At 45.5% G+C, this 22,118-nt stretch overlaps 1 protein-coding gene across 2 annotated transcripts in view; it reads right to left on the bottom strand.

Annotated features, from left to right (window-relative positions):
- Window positions 1-22,118, bottom strand: part of clu (clustered mitochondria protein homolog) — a 99,262-nt gene that overhangs the window by 58,469 nt on the left and 18,675 nt on the right. For both annotated transcript variants that reach the window (XM_075686604.1, XM_075686605.1), the window contains exons 2-11: window positions 21,258-21,496; window positions 16,776-16,947; window positions 12,318-12,461; window positions 11,405-11,517; window positions 9,024-9,093; window positions 8,758-8,842; window positions 5,367-5,445; window positions 4,198-4,348; window positions 1,628-1,856; window positions 926-1,043 (exon numbers count right to left, since the gene is read on the bottom strand). In XM_075686604.1, the coding sequence (XP_075542719.1) occupies window positions 926-1,043; window positions 1,628-1,856; window positions 4,198-4,348; window positions 5,367-5,445; window positions 8,758-8,842; window positions 9,024-9,093; window positions 11,405-11,517; window positions 12,318-12,461; window positions 16,776-16,947; window positions 21,258-21,496 (1,400 nt within the window). The remainder of the gene's footprint in view (window positions 1-925; window positions 1,044-1,627; window positions 1,857-4,197; window positions 4,349-5,366; window positions 5,446-8,757; window positions 8,843-9,023; window positions 9,094-11,404; window positions 11,518-12,317; window positions 12,462-16,775; window positions 16,948-21,257; window positions 21,497-22,118) is intronic.

The raw sequence follows: 22,118 nt of genomic DNA, 5'->3' as shown, positions 1-22,118 counted from the left end.
CCTTGTAACCATTATCAGGAGCCACCAATATTTCCAGTCTTGCCACGTCAGCAAGATCGGCGGCATGTGCTTTCATGGCTGGCCATATCTCTATTCCATGCCTTTAGTTATCTTCGGCAGTTGATGACAGCTCACAACTTTGCTTCCTTTTCACCTTTCGCATCGCACGATAGGAAGCAGCTTGCAGCTTTGCCACCGCAAATAAAAGTAAGCAGATTTTGTTATCTTGCACACATCATGTCCTTATCACCCTTAAGCAGCAGCTAGGACGCATTGATGAAAGTAACTCAGGATAATCAGGCAGATCACGAAATGTCGACCTTGAAACAAGCGAAGTGCGCAGCTCGCTGCTGCCAAAATGTGTGCGAAACAAGCACGCCGACTCAAATTTGCGTCCGCCAATAGGAGCGCTCCTTGTGCATCACGTGACTGCAGTTAACGAATCATGACTATTTTTCCCTTTTCGCACTCACTTTTGTTGATTTTATTTCTGTATGGAGAAATACAGCGCAGCAGCTGTCTGAATGTCCATTTTCTCGTGTTTACGGTGATACGAAGACGATGCCGCACCAACGGAAAGCTGTGAGCGCTACTCGCAATCAGCAGTGCAATAGCACTTCCTGAAACTAGTTTTTCTCCCAGATTTCGAACAAAACACCCTAAAGCAAGTGCAATTTTCTCAAATTCTGCTGCATACTGCTTACAAATATTTTGTGACGAGATAAAGGAAGAATTGCGGAACCAAAAAATTTGGAACTCGCAAAGAGTGAGCAAGTGGACCACTTCACTGCCACGTCCACCTTAATTTCCAGATGTTTTAAAACGTCTTCAGGCGATATGAATTATTGCGCCATCCCGAGAAACTTGTAACATCGAGATCCTACAGCACAAATTGCTGCAAACCTAGCAGATTTCCACAACTTACTTGCAAATCATTGCAGGGTGCCACAAAAGCTGCTGCATCGCCACCCAATTCCTTGTAGTGGTCTCGCACATCAAAGCCCAAGCTAAAGAAGATATTATTCCAGATGAACATCTGCATCCTGCAAGGAAAGAAGTTTGGGAATGTCATTCTTTGTATGCACCGCATTGGCACGGTACAGAAATAGCTCAATGCATGCCACCGCTGACTAGGTGTGCATGTGGGAATTCAGACAGCTAAACCTATCAGTGCGACTTTCCTCACCACTGTGTTGCTCATCTGAACAGCGAGCTACTTTAGTGGCCTTAAATATGCTACATAACCTGGTTGATATGATTCTGTTATGTACAATTTCCCAGCACCAACGTTCATGATCGAGAACACAAAAAAATGACCCCATACAGCTACGCTTATTTTTTTCCGGTTCATACATTTCTCGGAAACAATATCTTCCGACACCAATGTGCAGTAGATCACCAATCTGCAATTGTATGATATGTTTTCGGGCTGATAGATCCCATGTAAACAAGAAAAGGTGCGAGGTGCATGCAATTAAGAACAGTAGCCAGAGAAAACACCAAGTAAACAATGCAAATGATGTACTTTTCATATTGGAATGACACATCCAAAGTCCTGACCAGCCAAATTAGTAGAACTGCAAATTTTTCGCTTTGTACTGTACACTGAACTGTGAAGCACACTCACTTGGTCTCCTCTCCCGGATTGATGGCCATGACATTGCCGTCAACCACGGCGACGGCACCCCGCGTAGCCGCAGCCACGAAGTCGCTGTGCACCTTGAAGACAGCACGCTCGCGCAGCAGCCGCTCGGGCAGGGTCTTGCGGGGCAGCTCGCGCGTCGTCTGCAGCTCATCGTTCCAGTCGCGCGTCTGGCCCGGGATGTGCTCCTCATAGCCCAGCTTGAACGAGAACGCTGAGGGGGGCAAGCCACGTGCGATGGTGAGAGGGCAAGCCACAAATGTCATTAGCATGAATGGAAATGTGTAAGTAAGACTAAATAGACTAGAACACAGTCTCATTTTTGTCCTAGACGTCTGCATAGTGCTCTGCCCCAATGTCTACAACGGATGCTTGCAATCTGTCCAGGAACAAAGGCAACACGAGAGAAAGTGCTCAGAGATGCCGGGATATGGCTGAACCTGCCCACAGGTTACAAGCGGTTAAGTTTCACAAGCAACTAATGCAGGTCCTTTGTGAAGGCCTGCATGCATTTATTCAACTACAATATGCCAAGTGGCAACCCGGGCGAACAACAAGAAAAATAAGGTCCAAAGGTTGTGCGTGCGCTATGGACCGATTATCAACTGTACCTGGCCACTTGTACTGGCAGTGATGCGTGCACCTAGCGAGACTGTTCTACAGACCATAAGAAATATGGCCACTTAGCGCAAATTGACAAAATTAAGGCGAGGATGAGCGAGAGTCTGTACCGAAGGGGCTTAATCACTAGTACAGCAGACTTTCACTAATTCGACTCCAGTTCATTCAATTTTTTGGCTAATACAATCCCAACCGAACATTCCGGCTGGCACCCATGCATCTCTATGGGCCCAAACTATCATTATTTCTATCCTAAAATTGGCCCTCGCTAGATAATTCAAACTTTACCAGCCAGCAGGCTCAAGCCTGACCTTTATGGTTGACCCGACTCCAATAGCAACTGCCTTAGTGGCAGCATCAGTCTCAGCGGAGCTTGGAAAACTGAATGTGTTGAACACACGTCACCTGCCGTCGAAAACACTTATTTTCGACCTGCCTGAGGAATATTTTCGAGCAATACACACAGCTCACAATGTCCGATTGCAGCATTTACTGAATTCGAATGCGCATTTTCTTTTTTCTTTTCTTTTTTACAGGAAATTGGCTGAAAATTGCTTGTGCGATGCAATCAGATACGAAACCAAAACCACCTTTATAGTGTGTGTGTATGCCGCATAACACGGATGTATTGCGGCAAAGCCGACTTTGAAAAACCGCGCGGTGAAGTTTCCTTTAGAAAACTGGCCACCTTGTGCAACACGTGTATTTTTCTAGCTAAAAACTCAGATGCATGTCATAATTATATTTTGCTCAGGAGCTTTAATGTCATTTCTATGTTGGTTTTCTATTTCGGACAAAGAGAAAGTGGGAGCGCAATTTGGAGGGAATGTTAGAATCAGGAAAACAGTGGCAAATGAATCTGGGGCGCGTTTTGGGGTTTTTTTTTCTTGCACCTACTTTAATTCAAGCCGCCGGATAATTTGATCAATTTTGTCAGTCCCATCAGGGCCGAATCAACACAAGTCGACTGTACCAAATACCAATGTACAAACGTAAACCACCTTGCCCAACTTTCATCCTTGTTAGTGGTGTAATACATACAGACCAAAGTTATCTCGCTCTCTCTCTGCACACCACTGAATGTCTAATGTCTTGTCTATACCAAACAGTTACACAATACTGCCCTTGCATGTAATCTCTCAAAGGATATGCTCTAGACCATGTGCTTTGTTTGCACTTCAATTTATGCTACTGATACCCGCATCAGAAATCAGGAAAATTGGTCTGACCAGTGGCCACTATCGTAAAACATGCCACGGCCTAAAACTGGAACATTATAATGCCACCAATAAAGTGGGTCAAAATTAATGCGCACCAGAAGTGCCAAACTTCTTGAGCCGGCTAATATTCTCACTTACTTACAGCTATTACTTGAAGCGGCACTGACAATGCAATGCAAGCGCAACATTGCTTTTACTTTACATTCTGTCATAGGTTTGCTTTTCGGCTACAACCACATGTAAAGCATAACCGTAGCGCCCAACTCGAAATGTCACCCTTCCAGCATATACCAACACTCTTAAACAAATGTACACCCTTCAGGGTGTATATTTGCCATACATCAATAATCGTCATCTGTCTTGCTTGCATTTCTTTGCTTTAAAACTCGGCGCTCGCTACTTTCCTGGCGAGAATGTTCTGTCATGCTGTTCGTGACCTGCACAACACATGCCGTTCATGACCTGGAAGTACCGGGCTCGCAGAGTTAAAGAAAGGAAATGTGGACAAGATAGATGACGATTATTGTTGTGTGGCAAGATATAACCCAAAGGGTGTAATTTTGTTTAAGAGTGAATTACAGCAAGCATGAAGCTCTTTAGAACCCCATGCAAATTATTGAAGGCCCTGTTCTAAAACGCCCCATTAGGTATACTTTCCGAACTAAACTGAGCAGCCTTCACACATCTGCCAACAGACAGAAGCTGCAGTCTCACCGTCCTCTGCACGAATGGCGTCAATGCTGTGCTCCGACGTGGGTGCCAGCCACGAGTAGACCTGGTAGGGCGTGGCCACCCGCTCGAAGGGGTGCCGCTGGGTCCGCTTCTTTTGGATGAGTGCAAAGTTGCGCTTGAAGGAGCTGCTCACCTGCAAGGTTCAAAGGTGGCGCCGTGATTCCTGTGGCCCTGAACTTCTTTTACTGTAACCGCAGGCCGTTGTTACCCGTCTTTCACTTTTGTGTCCATTCTGGCTTATCTGTGCAGTAAGGCTGACCCACATACAGCTCAAACCATTTCGCAATGTCACAACCAGTAGTGCAGGGTCTGACACAAGGAGGTTTACAGCGAGACGAAAGACCAGTCATTACACGGCTGCCAGAAAATCCTGCATCATCACTGAGCAGAGTGTGTCGGCATTGGAGGGGAGAGAGTGACAAGTGGAATACAGGGGAGGGGGATATGCAGAGTGAACAAAAATCTGCAAACACACGCATGTACATGCGCACGTACATGCGCATAACTTCTGTCATGGTGGCAGCATGCTGGATAAGTCACGTGCTACAAGGCACTCTGCGAAAGGTTAGCAGGAGTTTCAGACCCATGGGGGTTCTTTAGGCCATTGAGAAACCACTGCGCCTCTGCTCATGGCCTCCAAAATTTGCCTGCACGTGCCGTCCCGTTTCGAGGGGCAACGCTCTGCTGCGGCTGCTTGTCAGCAGCACGCACCGTGCGCCAAACTCCGCACTGAACGCATGCACAGTGCGATTCTTCGGCATTTAAAAAAGTAAGCGCTTTTTCTCTTTTGAAATTTTTTCACTGTTATTTTGTACGTCTCATGTGAGCATCATCTGTAAAGGGCAGTCCCCACAGATTAAGCTTTCGAAATTCGGAAATTTTAGGGAAAACACCTAAAAGAATCCAATTGTAAAAATATACATTATGCTTGATCTAAATGCTCTGCAAGTGTGCGGACTTTGAAAAGTGTTTTGGTTATAGTTAGAGTTCTGTTTCAAGTGCAGATATTTGCACCTCCAGTGACTCATGCTATACGTAATCTTTGCTGTACAGTACACAGAAGGCATTTTCTTTTAATCTAATCTAACTTAATTAACTCCTTCAAGGCCAATTTACCAAGACAGAGCTGAACCATGTGACCTGTCCCTTACCTGACTAAGCAGGTCAACGAGGGAGTGGTAAACATGCTTGGGTGAACACGGCCGCGGGTTGAACTCTTCCTCTGTGGACCTGAAGAAGAAAGAAGCGTGGTTTGTCACACGGCTTGTAAAGTTTCAGCAACAAATAAAACTCTGTACAGAAAGCACATGCTAAAATGAAGGCACCGACTCGCTAATAATCAGACCCACATAACTGTAATCAGGCTGTTGAGCGTCGCTTCCTTTCAGGCTACCTGTGAAGGTCCGGCATGTGGAGGCTTGGCCTGCTCAAGCACACGGAGACAACTACGGCACTACCACACTGACTGCTGGAAATCAAACATCTCCCTTTACTCTCCAACAAGACATGCAGTTAAACCTTGATATACAGAACAGAATGGGGCGGAAGTGTGTTGCAAGTTGGCGCACATCTCGGCTGTGACAGTGCATGGCTGTAAGCGCGGCCGAGCACCTTGCTTCAGAGGTAATCTGCCGCGTGTGCAAAGAGTCGGCGTGCCGAGATGGTGTGGCACCATGCAAGCTGTCTTATCGCACGTTTAGTATTAAAAGGTTACGTAACCTCGTGTATCGGAGACCCGTTGGAGCAAGAGTCAAACGAAGAATTTGCTACCGGCTGCCGGCGCTTTTCTCGATAGCACTGTCCCAGTGCGAGCGATGCTATTAGCCGCGGGGGTGAAGCGCACGCGAAAGCGTGGCTGGCTTCGCTTAATTCATACCGCAGAGAACACATTGTCGACGTACGTGGCATGAAACCGTATCCTTTGTCGCCAACTACCAAATTCATCAAAATGAATCGGTTTCTCATTCAAACTTGCATTTTTCGATTGCCCGATAATTCAGCAACTTCTACAGCACCGTTCAGCGCAAGAAAAATCTATCAGCGACTGTACTTTTTTGCATAAAAGGTTGAATTCAAAACAACGAAATTTCGATATAACAAAGCAAATTGCCGATTTTACCGACCCCATTATATCGAGCTTTAACTGTACACAGTAAAGAACAGAACACAGATAAACCTCTATATAACAAGATTCTCGATCTAACGAAGTATTTAACTTTCTATAACATCTTTCCCATAGAACACCATGTATTTAGAACCTCTATACTGTATAACGAAATTTCAATGCCGTCGCGAAGGCATACCGAGACAATAAATGGACAGTTCCACGGTCACAGGTGGTCAAATAGTTGAATTACAAGTGGCTGCTTGCAAACATACCTCTCAGATTGCATGCGCGTGGGCCGAGAACAAGTGGGCCGAGAGCAACCGTCTAAGTGGAGCAACCTTGAGTTTCGTATAGAGCCCAAGTGCAACGAGATCCTATTGCAACCCACACCCTGTATGCTTTGGGTGCGAGTGAAATCATGGAAATCACGCGAGAATGAGCCAAGAAGGATGGTGGCTTGATGAGCACGGTATTCCTGTGCGAGCGAAGGAAGAGGGGGGAAAGGGGGAAGGAAACTTGCTCGTAGTAGCGCGATCAAGTGTGAACAAGGGGGGGGGGGGGGCAGGTTGGCGCGCGTCTCCTTTTCTAGTGCAGCCATATGGCTGTCAGAGCAGCTAAGCCCATATGCAGCCCGCACGCCCCGTTTTAGAGGTAATCTGCTGCTTGTGCAATAAGTGGGTGTGCCGAGATGGCATTGCATCATGCGCGCTGTCCTCTCACACGTTTAGTACTAGAGGTTGCATAACCTCTTGTTTCAGAAAAGGGTTGAGGCAAGAGACAGACGAAGCATTCGCTTCCCGCTGCTGGCACTTTCCGTGATAGTGTCATCCCACCGCAGCGACACTATGAGCTGTGGAGGCGGAGTGCATGGGAAAGTGGGGCTGGCTTTTTTCGCACCACTGATGTGAAGATACCGTCCACACATCATGAAACAGTTTCTTTCGTTCCTGGCTCTCAAATTTAACAACATGAATTTTTGCTTATTCAAAATTGCTTTTTCCATTTGCTTAATAGGTGCGAAAATTTTGCGGCCTCTTTCATCTAAGAAAAATACATCGGTGTCTGTATTTATTTGCAGGAAGGTCAAATTTCAATATAATGAATTTTGTTATATAACAGCCAATCGCAGATTTTATCGGCTTTGTTATATGATCGCTTAACTGTATAAGCAGAGATATCTTTTTTAGAAAAAGCAGGCTAAATGTTGCCCATCATCCTGCTTGAGGACACAAATGCGGTGTAGGAGCTTTGTGCATGCTCACTACCGGTGACAAACGCGTTTTTGCAATTTCATTGTTGTTTTGTTTCTCTTTTTTGCAAGAGGTGTGTTTGCAATGATAGCGAACACACCTCTTGTCATATGCAAATTATATTCTGTAAAGTGAGACTATAAACTTTAAAGCACAGTGAAAACTGCTAATTGCCTGGATAGTGCCGATACACAAACACTAGCACTAACCGTTAACACTTCAACAAGAAAAGAATGTGCATGATAGATAGGCTTACCACGATTGGACGCTGTATGTAAAATTAAATTATGAGGTTTTACGTGCCAAAACCACTTTGTGATTATGAGGCACGCCGTAGTGGAGGACTCCGGAAATTTCGACCACCTGGGGTTCTTTAACGTGCACTTAAATCTAAGTACACGGGTGTTTTCGCATTTCGCCCCCATCGAAATGCAGCCACCGTGGCCGGGATTCGATCCCGCGACCTCGTGCTCAGCAGCCGAACACCATAGCCACTGAGCAACCACGGCAGGTATGGACGCTGTATGACTCAACCACTGACAGAAACCTAGTGTATTTTTGTCAGCAGTGACAAGTTGAAATTTTTTTTTTTAAATATGGGGTCTGACGTGCCAAAACTACGATCTGATTGTGAGGCACGCTGTAGAGGAGGACTAGAATAATTTGCACCACCTGGGGTTCTTTAATGCACACCTCAATCTAAGCACACGTGTGCTTTTGCATTTTGCCCCAGTCGAAATCAGTGACAAATTTATGTGCAGAATAATTAAAACTGGTTAAAATAAGTGAAAAAGGTTCTCATAATATTACGAGAGCATTCTCTATGCATATTTATGAATAAAAAAAAAAGCTTTCACAAGGAGGAGAGTTATGGAAGTCTTGCAGTGATAATTGCACTGTATAAACACATTTGACTAACTGATTACATTACTTGTGAACAGTCGTCGTCATCAGTATTTTGTGCCTCTACATCAGTGTACTACGGTTTTCTACAACACAGTAAAATCTGTAAACTGAGTAAGTGAAGTAAGTGCACAGTCAACAATATGTAAGAGCACACTTTTGTTAAACAGCTGTCTCAACCTGCAGCCACTTGAGTAACAGCCTAAAAAGGAAACTGCATTGTCTTGCAAAGTACAGTAAATATAGTACAATGCATAACTATACCGGCGCACATCAACTTACTCGTTGATATAGAAGCCTCTTGTAGATGCTGTGATGTGGTACCTCTTATCTTCCAGTGTCACGACATACAAGTACATCAGGTCCCCTGCACAAGGCAAGAACAAGCATTGTTGTTCATCAGGTGGCAGAGCAGCACGCAATTCAAAAAAGAAGGCAACACTCGCTTTGCCTCGTGCAAAAGTGTAGAGTGACATAAAATCCCACAGTTTTAAAGTGCACCACAGCTACACCTCAAATTGAGATGTACACCTCAAGTAATAATTTACCGTGCAGTTTTCTCGGCCCAGGTGGGGGGTTCCAACCACTGGTGGTCAACACTTTCAGGGCTTGATAACTCTGCAAACAGCAGCAAGGGGCAGATTTTAGAGACGCCTCTAAGACACAAGCAGTTTTGCATTTTGCCCCCACCATTGGGAGTCGCACACAAAACCTCATGCTTTGTGATAGAATTACCGGTGCAAAAGTATCAATAGTGTAAAAAAAAGACCATCAGTTGCATTACTACAGAAAGCACTATCAGTAGTATTTTGACATTTCACTATCAAACTAGTTAAAAAAGCACTATAGAAAGATAGTGCTATTGGTAGCATTGCAATAGTTAGCTATTGAGAGTGCGATTAATAGCTTTGCTATTCTTGGCTAGCAATATTACCAGAAATGTTGCAATAACTGACCATCAGTAACACCCAGTTCATGCAACCGGGAACAAGGAAGTTTCGCTAGTGTTTACGTGGGGTGCATCAAGCGATTTCACATTATCAATTGCGCACTATCGATAGTACTATTGATAGCGCGCTATCGATGGTACTACAGTTGAATCCCGCCACAACGAATACCGCCACAACGAAATTTCCGCGACAACGAATAATTTTTTATTCCCCGCGAGTATCCTATAAGAATTAATGGCCTAAATTTCTCTGCACAACGAACCATTTTTGCAGAGCGTTTCCGCTTCAACGAAATTTTCGCGTTCAAAATCGAAACCGAAACTAGTTTTATTGGCGAGAAGTCCAAGTCAAATCCAAAGCCACATTAAGCATGAAATCACGTGATTGCAGTTCCGCCATTTTGGCTTTGTGTCGTGGTCGCGTTGTTCACTCGCTGCCTTTCTCTTCGACAACGACGAGTTTTCATCCGCAGGACACGATGGCAACGCAAGTGAAAAAACGCAAAACTCTTTCCCTTGAGCAAAAAGCTCAAATAATCGCCCAAGCAGAAAGCGGAAGGAAGAAAGCGGCAATTGCTGAGTAACATGGCCGAGTAATGAGTAACATGGCCGGAATTTTAAGCAACTTCGCGCCTGCAGACATTTACAACGCCGACGAGACCGGGCTATTCTACGAGATGTTGCCGGCTAGGACGCTCGACTTCAAGGGGCAGCGCTGTCACGGCGGCAAACACAGCAAAAAACGCATCACAGTGCTGCTTTGCACAAACATGGATGGCTCGGACAAGCGTCCGCCGTTAGTCATAGGCAAAAGTGCCAAGCCGCGCTGTTTTAAGGGAACTCGTAGCCTACCTGTGCAGTACAAGGCGAACAACAAGTCATGGATGACCCGCGCTATTTTCACCGAGTGGATGATGGCATTCGACCGCGACATGAAGCGGCAGGGCCGTAAAGTTTGCTTGCTTTTGGACAATTGTTCAGCGCATCACTCCGACGAAGTCAAGCTCACTAACACGGAGCTGAGGTTTTTCCCTCCCAATTGCACGTCTGTCTTACAGCCTCTCGATCAGGGCGTGATTCTTAGCCTGAAGCGCGCTTACCGCGGGAGGTTAATTCAGCGGCTGCTTTTTAACACTGAAACCGGCCGAGACACGAAGGTGGACTTGTACGTGGCACTGCAGATTATGTCTGCTGCCTGGAGCACACTGGGGCGCTCAGTAATTGTGAACTGTTTCAGGCACGCCGGATTTGCCGAAGGTCGACCCGTACACTCTGCTGGCCTAACACCAGGCGTTACAGACGACGACGAAGAGGCGTCACCGGCTCCGGGGATCGCGGCCGCCTGGAAAACGCTGGGAGAAATAGGAACCGTGCCGCCTAATCTCGAGCTCGACGAATACATCGGCGCTGACGCTTGTGTTGTTGTTCACGAAGATGTGAGTGATGAGCAGATCATAAAAGCTGCCCGGAATGATAAGGACTCTTCCGATGAAGAAGACGACGACGTACAGGAAGCGCCGGCTGCGGCAACCGCCGTACAGGTGATGGACGCTTTTGATGTCATCAGGAATTTCGTTGCTGTCCGAGACGACGATGTTGCAATGGGTTTGCTGACCGAGTGCGAAAATCGCGTGACGGCGTTGCTCGCCGTGAAGCGTAAGCAAACCAAGCTTACAGATTTTTGGCATTAAACGCCTTTGCTGCTGCTTGGGCAATTCTTTCTGCGTTTCACGTCAAATTTTTGCGATAACGAAGTTCCGCGAGAACGAATTTTTTTTCGTGCACCGTGAATTTCGTTATAGCGGGATTCAACTGTACCAATATTTCTTGTACTACCGATAGTTCGGTTATGACTAAGATATATATATTATTCATAGTACTATCGATAGTTTTGCAGCACTAAGTAGAATGCTGCAGCCACTGGCGAGTAACTCTCTGCCCGTGTTCAAACGCCATGCTCTCTCACTTAATCCCCCTCACCTTCTGGTCCTTGGCCTGCGGCAGCAGAGGCACGAGCGGTGGGTTCTCTTTGCAGCCCGGGATGATGTAGTCTGGTGGCGTGCAGTCGACAGACTCCCCTCGGCTCTTCTTCTCTGCAGAGCACGGAACATGTTGCAGCATGACACGAACAGCACACAGAAAAAAAAAGATAATTGAAAGAAAAGGTATCAAAAGGTTGCAACCTTAACACAGCTTCCCAGCGTGACACTGAAAATTGAATTAAATTATAGGGTGTAACATGCCAAAACCATACCCGGGCTCCGAGAGGCATAGTGGGCATCCCCGATTAACGCCAATTACCTCGCGTTTTTTAAAAAGCATGTAAACTGAAGTATGCAAGCGTTTTTTACATACTGCCATCATAGGAATATGGACACTGAAGCCGGGAATCAAACTAGCAGCCTCGGGCACTACAGCAACATGCCATAGTCGCTAAGCCACGGCAGCAAATCGAAGTGGGAAAAGATCATTTTGAAGAAGCAGTTCTCTCTCTGTCCAAGTTAAATACTATACATAGCTTCCTATTTCACAGATTTTGAAATACTAAATACATAATAAAGAATGAAAGAAAGAAAAGAGAAGGAAGTTGCAGTACATATACGTATATTGTGACGGCCGTAGACCATCCAACACGCTACGCAAAGACAGCCTCTCCACCATCGGGGACTGCTGCCGAAGTCGCCGATTTCTTTCTCTGCAACATTTTATTACGCCATGGGGCTCCACATGTTTTCCTCAGCAACCACGGCAAAGTCTTAGTCTCTTCTATCTAAGGAACTGCTTTATCCCAGCCGAGCTTGTACTGGCACACCACGAGGATCAAACTATGCAGCTGGTGATGATATATATATATATATATATATATATATAAAAATGAAAGGTTTGTCCTTACCAAGGATGTCCCCCTGTGTGACAACATTGAGGAAGGCCAGGGAGCTGCAGTCCAGGCCATTGTAGGCATCACCGGGATCCAGAGACTTGAGCAGATCTCGCACATGGCGCACGTGGATGCGAGCCTCCCGCACCGTGTACGGCTCTGCACGGGACCAATCCAGATTCCACTTCATCGTACGGTGCCAACTCCAGCTCCAGCAAAGCAACTACACTCCATCTTCCGTGCACACTTTCACACCGCTCCCCTACATTTTCGCCCCTCTTGCCTATAAAAAAATTTAATGCAACGATGCCTACAGCAGGTAGCCTGCATTCACCGAGGTCCTTTAGAAGGCAATAAAAAATTCACCAGCAAGCATTCTTTTTTTTTTTACGCCGTTGCTTCAGTTGTTCTTGGATGAATGCCCAACGACGTGCAACATAAAATGCCCTTCTGCAGACCTGCTGCTGGATTAACCCTTTTGTGAGTGGCACAAAGGGAGATAAGACACTCCTGACAAGGCTGACGGCCTTTGAAAGGAAGGCAAAGTGTAAGCTTTTACCTTCCTTTGCAAGGCAGTCATGCGGAAAGGCGGAGAAATAGCGCAACGGCGTGGCTTGGAAGTTGGGGAATGTAGAACACTGGAAAGTTGCACTAGCTTGCACTGTGTGCAGACAATGGTTCCGGCTATACCCACGGCTAAAGCCAACAGAAATAGGTCTATAACAGAGGTGAAAGATAAGTAGGCAACCATACTAAATCATACTAGCAACCATACAAAAAGAACGATGAACATGTGACTTTATGAAGAAACCTGCGAACATGGCTCATCATACGCAACTGGCTCCTGTTAGCCCAAATTTCCAGTAGTCCTACATTTTGGTTTGACAATCATCTTAAGGGGTTGAAGGAAATGTCAGACAGAGATGCACAATTTATACACCCACAAATGAGCTTCGAACAGATTATACAGGAACAGATTATAAACATGATCTTGTTGCCTATGCGACAAACATGTTGGCAGGGCCGCATCTTAGTCACATTTTTCAAGATACACAAGGGGATGCTAAGACAATCTCCATTTCATGAATCTTCTAATCAGTCCCTTTCACCGTGTGCCCCTGCTTCCCAGTACACACACACACAAGAAAAGAAGAAAAGATGTTTGAATTGACTAAGATCTTTGTCTAGGTCATTTGAATTACCTGGCTTTAATATGCTTTGAAAAAATACGAGTATTGAATTTTTTTAGATGTATTATAATTAACGCTTTAATAATTGGAAGGCATGAAAAAAAAACCTTTAAAAGTGAATGAGCACTTCACACTTAGCTGTTAAAACATAAATACAGCTCATTTTTACTACACCTCTTTCATGCGCACACGCGCACACACACACGCACACACACACTGAATTTGCATCTTTGCAGTCCATCTCTAACAAGTGCACATGCCTGCTGCTATGTAATATTGTTGCACAGAACAAAATTTATTTGGCAATTGCCCTTGTACCCTTTTACCTTCTCTCCCTGCCTTTGTGCACGTGAGTCTTTTTGTGCTTCGTCAGTATGGCTCCCAAAACACAAACCCTCATCTACTTTTGCTGGCACATTTCGAAAATATGAACAGATATCCTGCTGGCAGTTAAAGTGGGTGGCAACTATGCAAATGATGTGCGATAGCTGAGAAATTCTAACAACAAACTAGCTTACAACACTGATGGTTTCAAAATCCTGAATCCCTGCACAGATCACCGCTGCAAGGTTGCCGGGTGTAAGGGTGCTTCATTATGCACAGAATAAATGTTCTGAAACATCTTAAAACAAAACCTGAAGCTTGGCCATTCTGTTTATGCTAGACATTTTAGAAAACCAGTGGAATCCTAGAATGGTGGTGCCCATTATCGTCAATGCGATTAAGTCCACTGCAGGACGAAAGATCTCCAATTGCTCTTGTCCCTGTGTCAACAAAGCCCCCCTCATATGTACCTGCAAATTACACATCTCGTCTCGTACACTCGTCAGCAATATCAGGGCAAACGCCAAATTTGTTTTCAAACAAGGAGTATTCCCGATTTGTGAACTCAAACCTGACAACTAAGTAGCATAACAACTAGCTTTCACAGTTTTTATGTAACTGCACTAAAGACGAAGACGAAAGAAACACATACTACAGGACTGGCGCTTGTAACTAGCGTTCCCGTTGAACATTAAGTCTTGCTGAGCACCACAGCCTCTCAAACCTTATTTGGGTGTTTTGATTTCATACAGTCGACTCCCGTTAATACGAAGTTCACGGGGACCGCAAAAAACTTCGAATTAAACGAACTTCCAATTAAGCACAAAACACAAAAAACAGCACTTTATTTGTGGCGAAATCGAGTTTTTCTCTAAGAAAAATAGTCGGTCATCTTGCTTTGCTTCTTCTTGCCGAATCGTGCTGATGAAAGCAAGTTCTGCAGGCTGTAGATGTGGCGGAACGCTTCTTCCGCGTTACCTTTAGCGGCAAAGAAGCGCTCCGCGAGAGCAAGGCCCACAGCTACATCGGCAGCCTTAGGTTGCGGCTCGCCTTCAACGTCATCGTCGCTTTCCTGGGTCGCTTCCTGGGGCCGAATAATCTACAATTTCGCTATCCGTCAGCGCACCGCACGTTTCGACCACCTTGTCTACGGCGACGTAATCTTCAAAATTGACGTCCCCGAGAGCACCACCAAAATCAGTGCCGTCAAGCTCACTTGTTGACGCTTCCTCCGCTGAAATTTCAGAGGCATCCTCCGAAGAAGCTGCCACAAAACCGCAAGCCCTGAAGCAGTTTGCAATTGTTTCTTGCTTCACACGATCCCATGCTCGCGCCAACATGTGGATGGCACTAAGCAGGCTCACCTCGTACTTTGTGGAGCTATCCATACACAAAATCATGCGCTTGAGGAGGTGCCGCCTGTACAGAACTTTAACATTCTTGATGATGCCTTGGTCCATTGGCTGCGAAACAGACGTTGTGTTTGCAGGCAAAAATGCGAGGCGTATTGCACTCAAGGCTGGCACATTCACGTGAGCACTGCAGTGATCGACAAGGAACAACACCTTGCGGTCCAATTTGCTTATCCAGCTCTTGAAGATTTCGGCCATCATCCACGCCTTTTTGTTCGCCTCATAGTCCACAGGCAGCGTCTTCACGCCTTTAAAACATCTCGGCTTCGCGGCTTTCCCGATCACAAGTAACTGACATCGTTCCGTGCCAATCATGTTTGCCGCGATCAGCACCGACACTCTCTCCTTGCTGCGTTTGCCCCCAGCACAGTCGTCGTCCTTGAATGTCAGGGTCTTCTCTGGTAGAAGCCGATAGAAGAGTGCAGTCTCATCTGCATTGAAAATGTCTTCCTGTCTGTATTCGGAGAGATATTCACGCAGCTTTCCGTCCTTCAACGTGGCGCATGTTTCCTGGTTAACGGACGCCTTTTCACCACACACGCTCTTGAAAACCAGGTCATGGCGATCTTTAAAGCGCATCAGCCATCTATCTGACGAAATGAAGTCATCGATCCCCAACATTGCTGCAAGCGTTCGGGCTTTCATCGCAACGATGTCTCCGCTGAGAGGAAGTTTGTTGCTCCTGGCCTCCCTGATCCAAACCAGCAGAGCCTTCTCCAACTCTGGGTAAGCGCCGGTGCGCATTCGCTTCCGAGAAGTCTTGAACTTGTCGTTCTCAAATGCATTCATTATTGTGCGCTTGTTCTTGATGTAGTTTGAGAGCGTGTTTGGCTTGTCCCGTACTTCCGCGCTATGTCTTGTTTGTCGGCACCTCCCTTCTCAACTTCCTTCAAAACCTCGACTTTCGTTGCAAGGTCGAGCGTGCGATAAGAGCCACGGTTTGCCATGGCTATAAACTGCGCGACTAGGTACCCCGTGGAACAACCTAGCCTACGAGCTTCCCGCACAAAGGCGCTTGACCAACAAACGCCTTGACATACGCTGCGCACACTGCAAGACTAATCTCGCACAATCTCGCCACTGCCAGTATGCAGCGCTGCGTGCACCTATGGCACCTGCATGGCCTCCGCGATCAGCTCCGGCCACGGCAGCCGTAGCAATGAATAATCGCGCCGCTCCAAGAAGGATGGCGTTGCGGGCGGCTGCGGTGGCGATGACACCAACTCGGAGCACGGAACTGTTGCAACACTTGAAAAATTGCACATTCTACCAAAGAATGATGGTCACCTCGAGGATCCCGGCTGAAAATTAACTTCCAATTAAACAATATTACTGGATGAGGACTTCAAATTATCGAGTGATTTCTTCTATAGGATTACATGCAAAACTGACGGGACGAGCACTTCACTTCTATTTAACCGAAAATTCCAATTAAGCGGCTTCGAATTATCGGGAGTTGACTGTATTGCTCTAATTGGTGCATTCCACATGTCCCTGCGATAAACAATAAGTGCAAGACACCTCACAAACAGGATGCAGACACCCACCTTCAACGACCTTGATGAGGGATCCCTCCGTGAGGCCCTGGATGTTCTTCAGCTCAGCAAAGTTGTCTAGCGTGGTGCCATCCAGCTGGAGGCTGAAGCACGTCCGATGGCATGTGTCTTCCCGGTCCATCAGCAGCTGGTGGATCTCCTGGACAAGCTCCATGGAGCTCACCTGTGAACAGACACCAACCAGTTGCCACCCCAATTCGTACACACCAATACAGGAGAGCCGAGTGAAAAGGTTCCCTGTACTGCCAGAAGCAGCCACCATACCCACTATTTGCTAAATGATGATGCATTGATGATAAAATGCAGTGCTTGTAGCAAGCAGCATTTCCGAAAGAAGTTAGAGATATTAAAAATCAAATTTGCAAGGCCCTCACAAATACCTTTCAAGGATTAAACCAACATGATGAAAGAAAACGAAATGCATAAGAAATGCAAACAAGCATTTCTTATAGCACACACACACACACACGCACAGAAAGAGAGAGAGAGAGAGAGAAGTGCTCACTAAGCCTTTTCCACATGTACCATTACTGGCTGCTGCAACCAATGTGTCTCCCTACAACGAAAACACTAATCAGACTCAATTGGCTCAACTCTTTGCCTGCATAACTCTTGTAGTCGCATACACAAATAAGATCTACTAAATTTGGCCGAAAGCAAAATTCAAGCATTTTTAAGCACTCTGTGAAACTTTAGGGCCAATGGCAGCAAAATTGTGAGTGGCACAAAAAGCCTAGTTTCAGATACTGTAGAAAAAAAAAGAAGAAAAAAGATACAGATGAACCTCCAGTGCAAAATTTTCTGTATGAAGTACAAGTTAATGCACCACAAGATGCTTGCAAAAGTAGACGGTTTTGATATTGAAACCGGAAAAGAAAAGAAGAAAAAAGAAAAAAGCCATTACTGCTCGCTGGAAGTGATGCATGATGCTCGATGGAAGTGATGGAAGAGATGAAGTGCCCCTTGCTGTGCACTAAGACATGTTGGAGGCAATGAGCTGGGATACATGAACACCACGTCTGCTAAACACTAGGTGCACGTGTCATCTGTTTAGGTTGTATTCAAAGGCTGCTAACAAGAAAATTAGACAATCACCAGCTCTGCAGCTTTGTCCCAAGAGTGTTTCGACAGTAATACATACTGCTCCTTTATAACCAAACTAGCCAAAATGAAATTTCATTGCAATTCGCCTTTAAAGGGGCTCTGAACCACATCTTATTGAAGCCAGTAAATGCTTTTGGAAGACTTCTGGAAACTGGGAGAATGCAAACATTATACTAATCCACGAAAAGACGTTAAAGAATTGGAAAATTATAGGCCCATTACCTTACTCCCAGTATTATGCAAAGTATTCACCAAGATAATCTCCAATCGAATAACAGCAACGCTGGACTTTATTCAACCAATGAAACAGGCAGGTTTCAGGAACGGATACTCTACAATGGATCACATCCATGTCATCAATCAGGTAATTAAGAAATTTGCAGAGTACAGTCAGCCTCTCTATATGGCTTTCATAGATTACGAAAAGGCATTTGATTCAGTAGAGATACCAGCAGTCACAGATACATTGCGTAGTCAAGGGGTACAGATGGCTTATGTAAATACTTTGGAAAATATCTACAGAGATTCCACAGCTATCTTAATTCTAAAAACTAGGAAGACACCTGTAAAGAAAGGGGTCAGACAAGGAGACAGAATCTATCCAATGCTATTCACTGCCTGCTCGGAAGAAGTATTCAGGCTATTAAACTGGGAAGGCTCAAGAGTAAGGATCAACGGTGAATACCTCAGTAACCTTTGGTTTGCTGATGACATTGTTCTATTCAGCAATACTGCAGACGAGTAATGACAAATGATTGAGCGCCTTAACAGACAGATTGTAAGAGCGGTGTTCAAGAATAATATGCAGAAGAAAAAGATAATGATGAATAACCGGGCAAAGGAACAAGGGTTCAGGATCGCCAGTCAGCCTCTAGAGAATGTGAAGGAGTACGTTCACCTAGGTCAATTAATCACAGGGAACCCTGATCATGAGGAGGAAATTCATCGAAGAATAAAAACTGGGTCGGATCGCATACGACAGACATTGTCAGCTCCTGACTGGAAGCTTACCATTATCATTGAAAAGGAAAGTATACAACCAGTGCATTTCACCGGTGCTGACATATGGCGCAGAGACTTGGAGACTGACAAAGAAGCTTGAGAACAAGTTAAGGACCGCGCAAAGAGCGATGGAACGAAGAATGCTCGGCAAAAATTTAAGAGACAGAAAGAGAGCGGTTTGGATTAGAGAGTAAATGGGTATAGATGATATTCTAATTGACATAAAGAGAAAAAAAATGGTGCTGGGCAGGTCATGTAATGTGCAGATAAGATAACCGTTGGACCATTAGGGTGACAGAATGGGTACCAAGAAAAGGGAAGCGCAGTAGAGAACGGCAGAAGACTAGGTGCTGCGACAAAATTAGGAAATTTGCGGGCACTAGTTCGAATTGGTTGGCGCAGGACAGGGGTAATGGAGACCGCAGGGAGAGAGGCCTTCGTCCTGCAGTGGACATAAAGTAGGATGACGATGATGATGAAATGCTTTTGAAATTAAAGTGGACTATTTCAGAAATACTTTGCCGCAAAAAGTACTTCAATGCATTCACCACAGGCGGTGCTTCCACTCCTTCAATGGCTAGCACTGTGAAGGCTATGGCAGAGTGGGACGTGCCCACAACTGTTGAACATCCATGGCGTGCAGTTCAAATTTGCTTTTGGATGTTCACGTAGATGCCACTACTTCCGATTTTCTACTTCCAACTTCCAACACAGTTGTCCTCAGCGAGCCGCAGTGCGCTGAGTCAGTGGACTCGTCGTGGCGGCCAAGGTATCTACACTATGTGGCAGACTGTAGCTACATGCAACTGCAGTGCGTATGCACAGCGTTTGCTTCGTGCACGACAGGGCTTGAGTGCGCACTCACGCTCCTATGGGTAGCCAAAGTTTAACTCCTACACTGGCGGTCTTGGCCATGTGTGAGCAGACGATACCAGTCGGTTTCCTCCGGAAGCGCGTAATTCTTATCAAAATTTGATAGATTTTAGCTTACTTCAGCGTAATTATCAAACTGTGGCAAGAAATATACACAGTAAATGTAGGAACAAGCAAACCAGTGCAAACACCCTTCTTGATTGGCCAATTGCAGCTGCATGTGGCAATCTGCTATATTACGAAACAAAGCGTCCAGAAAAGAGTGAGGAGCAGGCTTCTGTTGAAAACGGCCTCTGAGGAAAAAAGGTGACTTCATGCTTCGCTTGCAAGCTCCATGAGCTGCACATGACTGCGAAATTTGGCTGAGATGTTCACAGCAGAGTGTGCTATCTGCGGACTGTGCTTTTTCACGAAGTCCTAGAGCTGGTTCAAGGCCGTTTTAAGGGCTTTCATGGGCTTGGAAATGGTGGTTTCATGCTGAAGAGTATTCAAGGGTTTCAAGGACCGCTATGAGCCTCGAAATATAAGGCATATTTACAGGCACTGCACAATACAAACTTGACATGCTACGCTTGAAAGCACCGTCTACCTGCTGCTTTAACCAGTGGTGGTTTCTGCTACTGATCTACAGGATCCTTCCCTTAGTTACATCTGCATACTTCATTGTCTGTAAACTGGCTTAATGAAATTCAACTTGGATTGCTTTACATAATGGAGTGATCTGATGCATGCAAGAATTCTTGAAATCCTAAAATCACAAACTAATATATGGCGCAGACCTGTTTAGTCGTGAAAAACATTCGTGAAACCCCACAAGGTGACTGGGTTAAGCTTGTTGCATGTTTATATTAAGTGTTTCAGCCATGTGCCCAGCAAAAATGGTCGGCAACCTGAAAACTACAAACTGTGAAAGCAGGATGCCTGTTTTTAGGCAAACTCATGTAGTACAAAAGCAGTCACCGATATCAATCTATAAAAACGTCAGTGTTAATCTTGTAGCACGTAAGTGTACAAACATGGCATAACCATGTTTCTAAATCAAATACTGAAGCCACAGAGTGGTACACTTGACTGGTTTTGACTGCGCTCCAACACAGTTTGCAGTGATGCAGAGCTCTCTTGAGATTAGAAACAAAGTTAGCTTGCCCCAGCCGAATGTGCTGGCTGCTCCTAGAGCATTCGGAGTAGCCACGTGGTCAGGTTTCTGTTGGATCTTAGTAGAGCTTCCAGGTTGAAGGTGGGAGCATCTCTGAGCTGGAGTGTCATGCTCTGAACGAACAAGGCAAATGTGTTCCAAGCTCTTGATTTCAACCAGCCAACTGTAAACGGCACAGCAAGAGTGCAGTCGAGTGTACCATTAAGTAAAACTATCATTAAAAAAAAAATGAGTATCAAATGAGTTTCGAGTGGTGCAGGAAAGAAAGAGAGAGGGAAATTACAGGCGTACCCTACAGTAAAGAGCTGGAACAGAGTCTGCACACGAGCATCCCTCACCTGAATGTCAAATGTCTCTATGCCTGGTGCCTGAATTCGCACGTTGAAGCCAGTGTCCTGAATGAAGACCAGCTCCTGCCCACCAGTTTCTGGTGCTGCTTCACCCACAGCTGCAGCTGGCTTGGCCACATTGCCATCTTCTTCCTCGGAGGTCGAGGAACCCTTGCCACTGTCCTCAGCTGAGCCGAGGCTGGAGGCATCTGCCTCTGCTGCAGCAGTCATGGCTTCTGGCTTCGATTCTGCACAACCAGGCAAAGAAAAAAAAAAAGGAGAAGCTCAAAAACATTTCCCGAGAACGGTGGTTGCACCTGTTGCATTACGATTCACAGTAGACTCCACACAAACAAAACTGAAAACCAAAACATTCAGGCAATGCAATTGTGCGCGTGACTGATTATCCTGTTCCTACAGTGATAATGTTCCCAAGATAATCAGATAAAGCACAGTGTTTACACCATGAGGTGAGCCATTTCACGTAGTGTACGTAGAGCTTGTGAAGTATTACGTATTCATGAAAAAGTAGGGATTCGCAATGTGAATTTCAATGTGGACTCGCCTAGGTGTACCCACTTTGATGAGCGTATGGTGAGTAGTTATCCCAGAAGCAGCAAGCGTCAGTGTGCAAGTTGCAGATTTCTGCACTAAAACAATGCTGCACGTCAATGGAAAAAAAAGAGAATTATTCATGTTTTGTTGCACTGCTCTCACTTCATCAAACCTGCTGTGCACATCTGTGATTGTAAGATTTTCTGTAGATGGGCTAACATGGTGTCAACTACAACTGCTACTAGTGCCCCAGGCTGCCCTTTCTTGTTCCAGCCACAAGGACAGTGTGACAAGAAGTCAGATGAAAAACTTGCT

The sequence above is a fragment of the Dermacentor variabilis genome, chromosome 3, assembly GCF_050947875.1.
Source record: "Dermacentor variabilis isolate Ectoservices chromosome 3, ASM5094787v1, whole genome shotgun sequence".
NCBI lineage: Eukaryota > Metazoa > Arthropoda > Arachnida > Ixodida > Ixodidae > Dermacentor > Dermacentor variabilis.
Note: the sequence above shows the minus strand (reverse complement) of the source record. Positions and strands in the feature narration are given on the sequence as shown.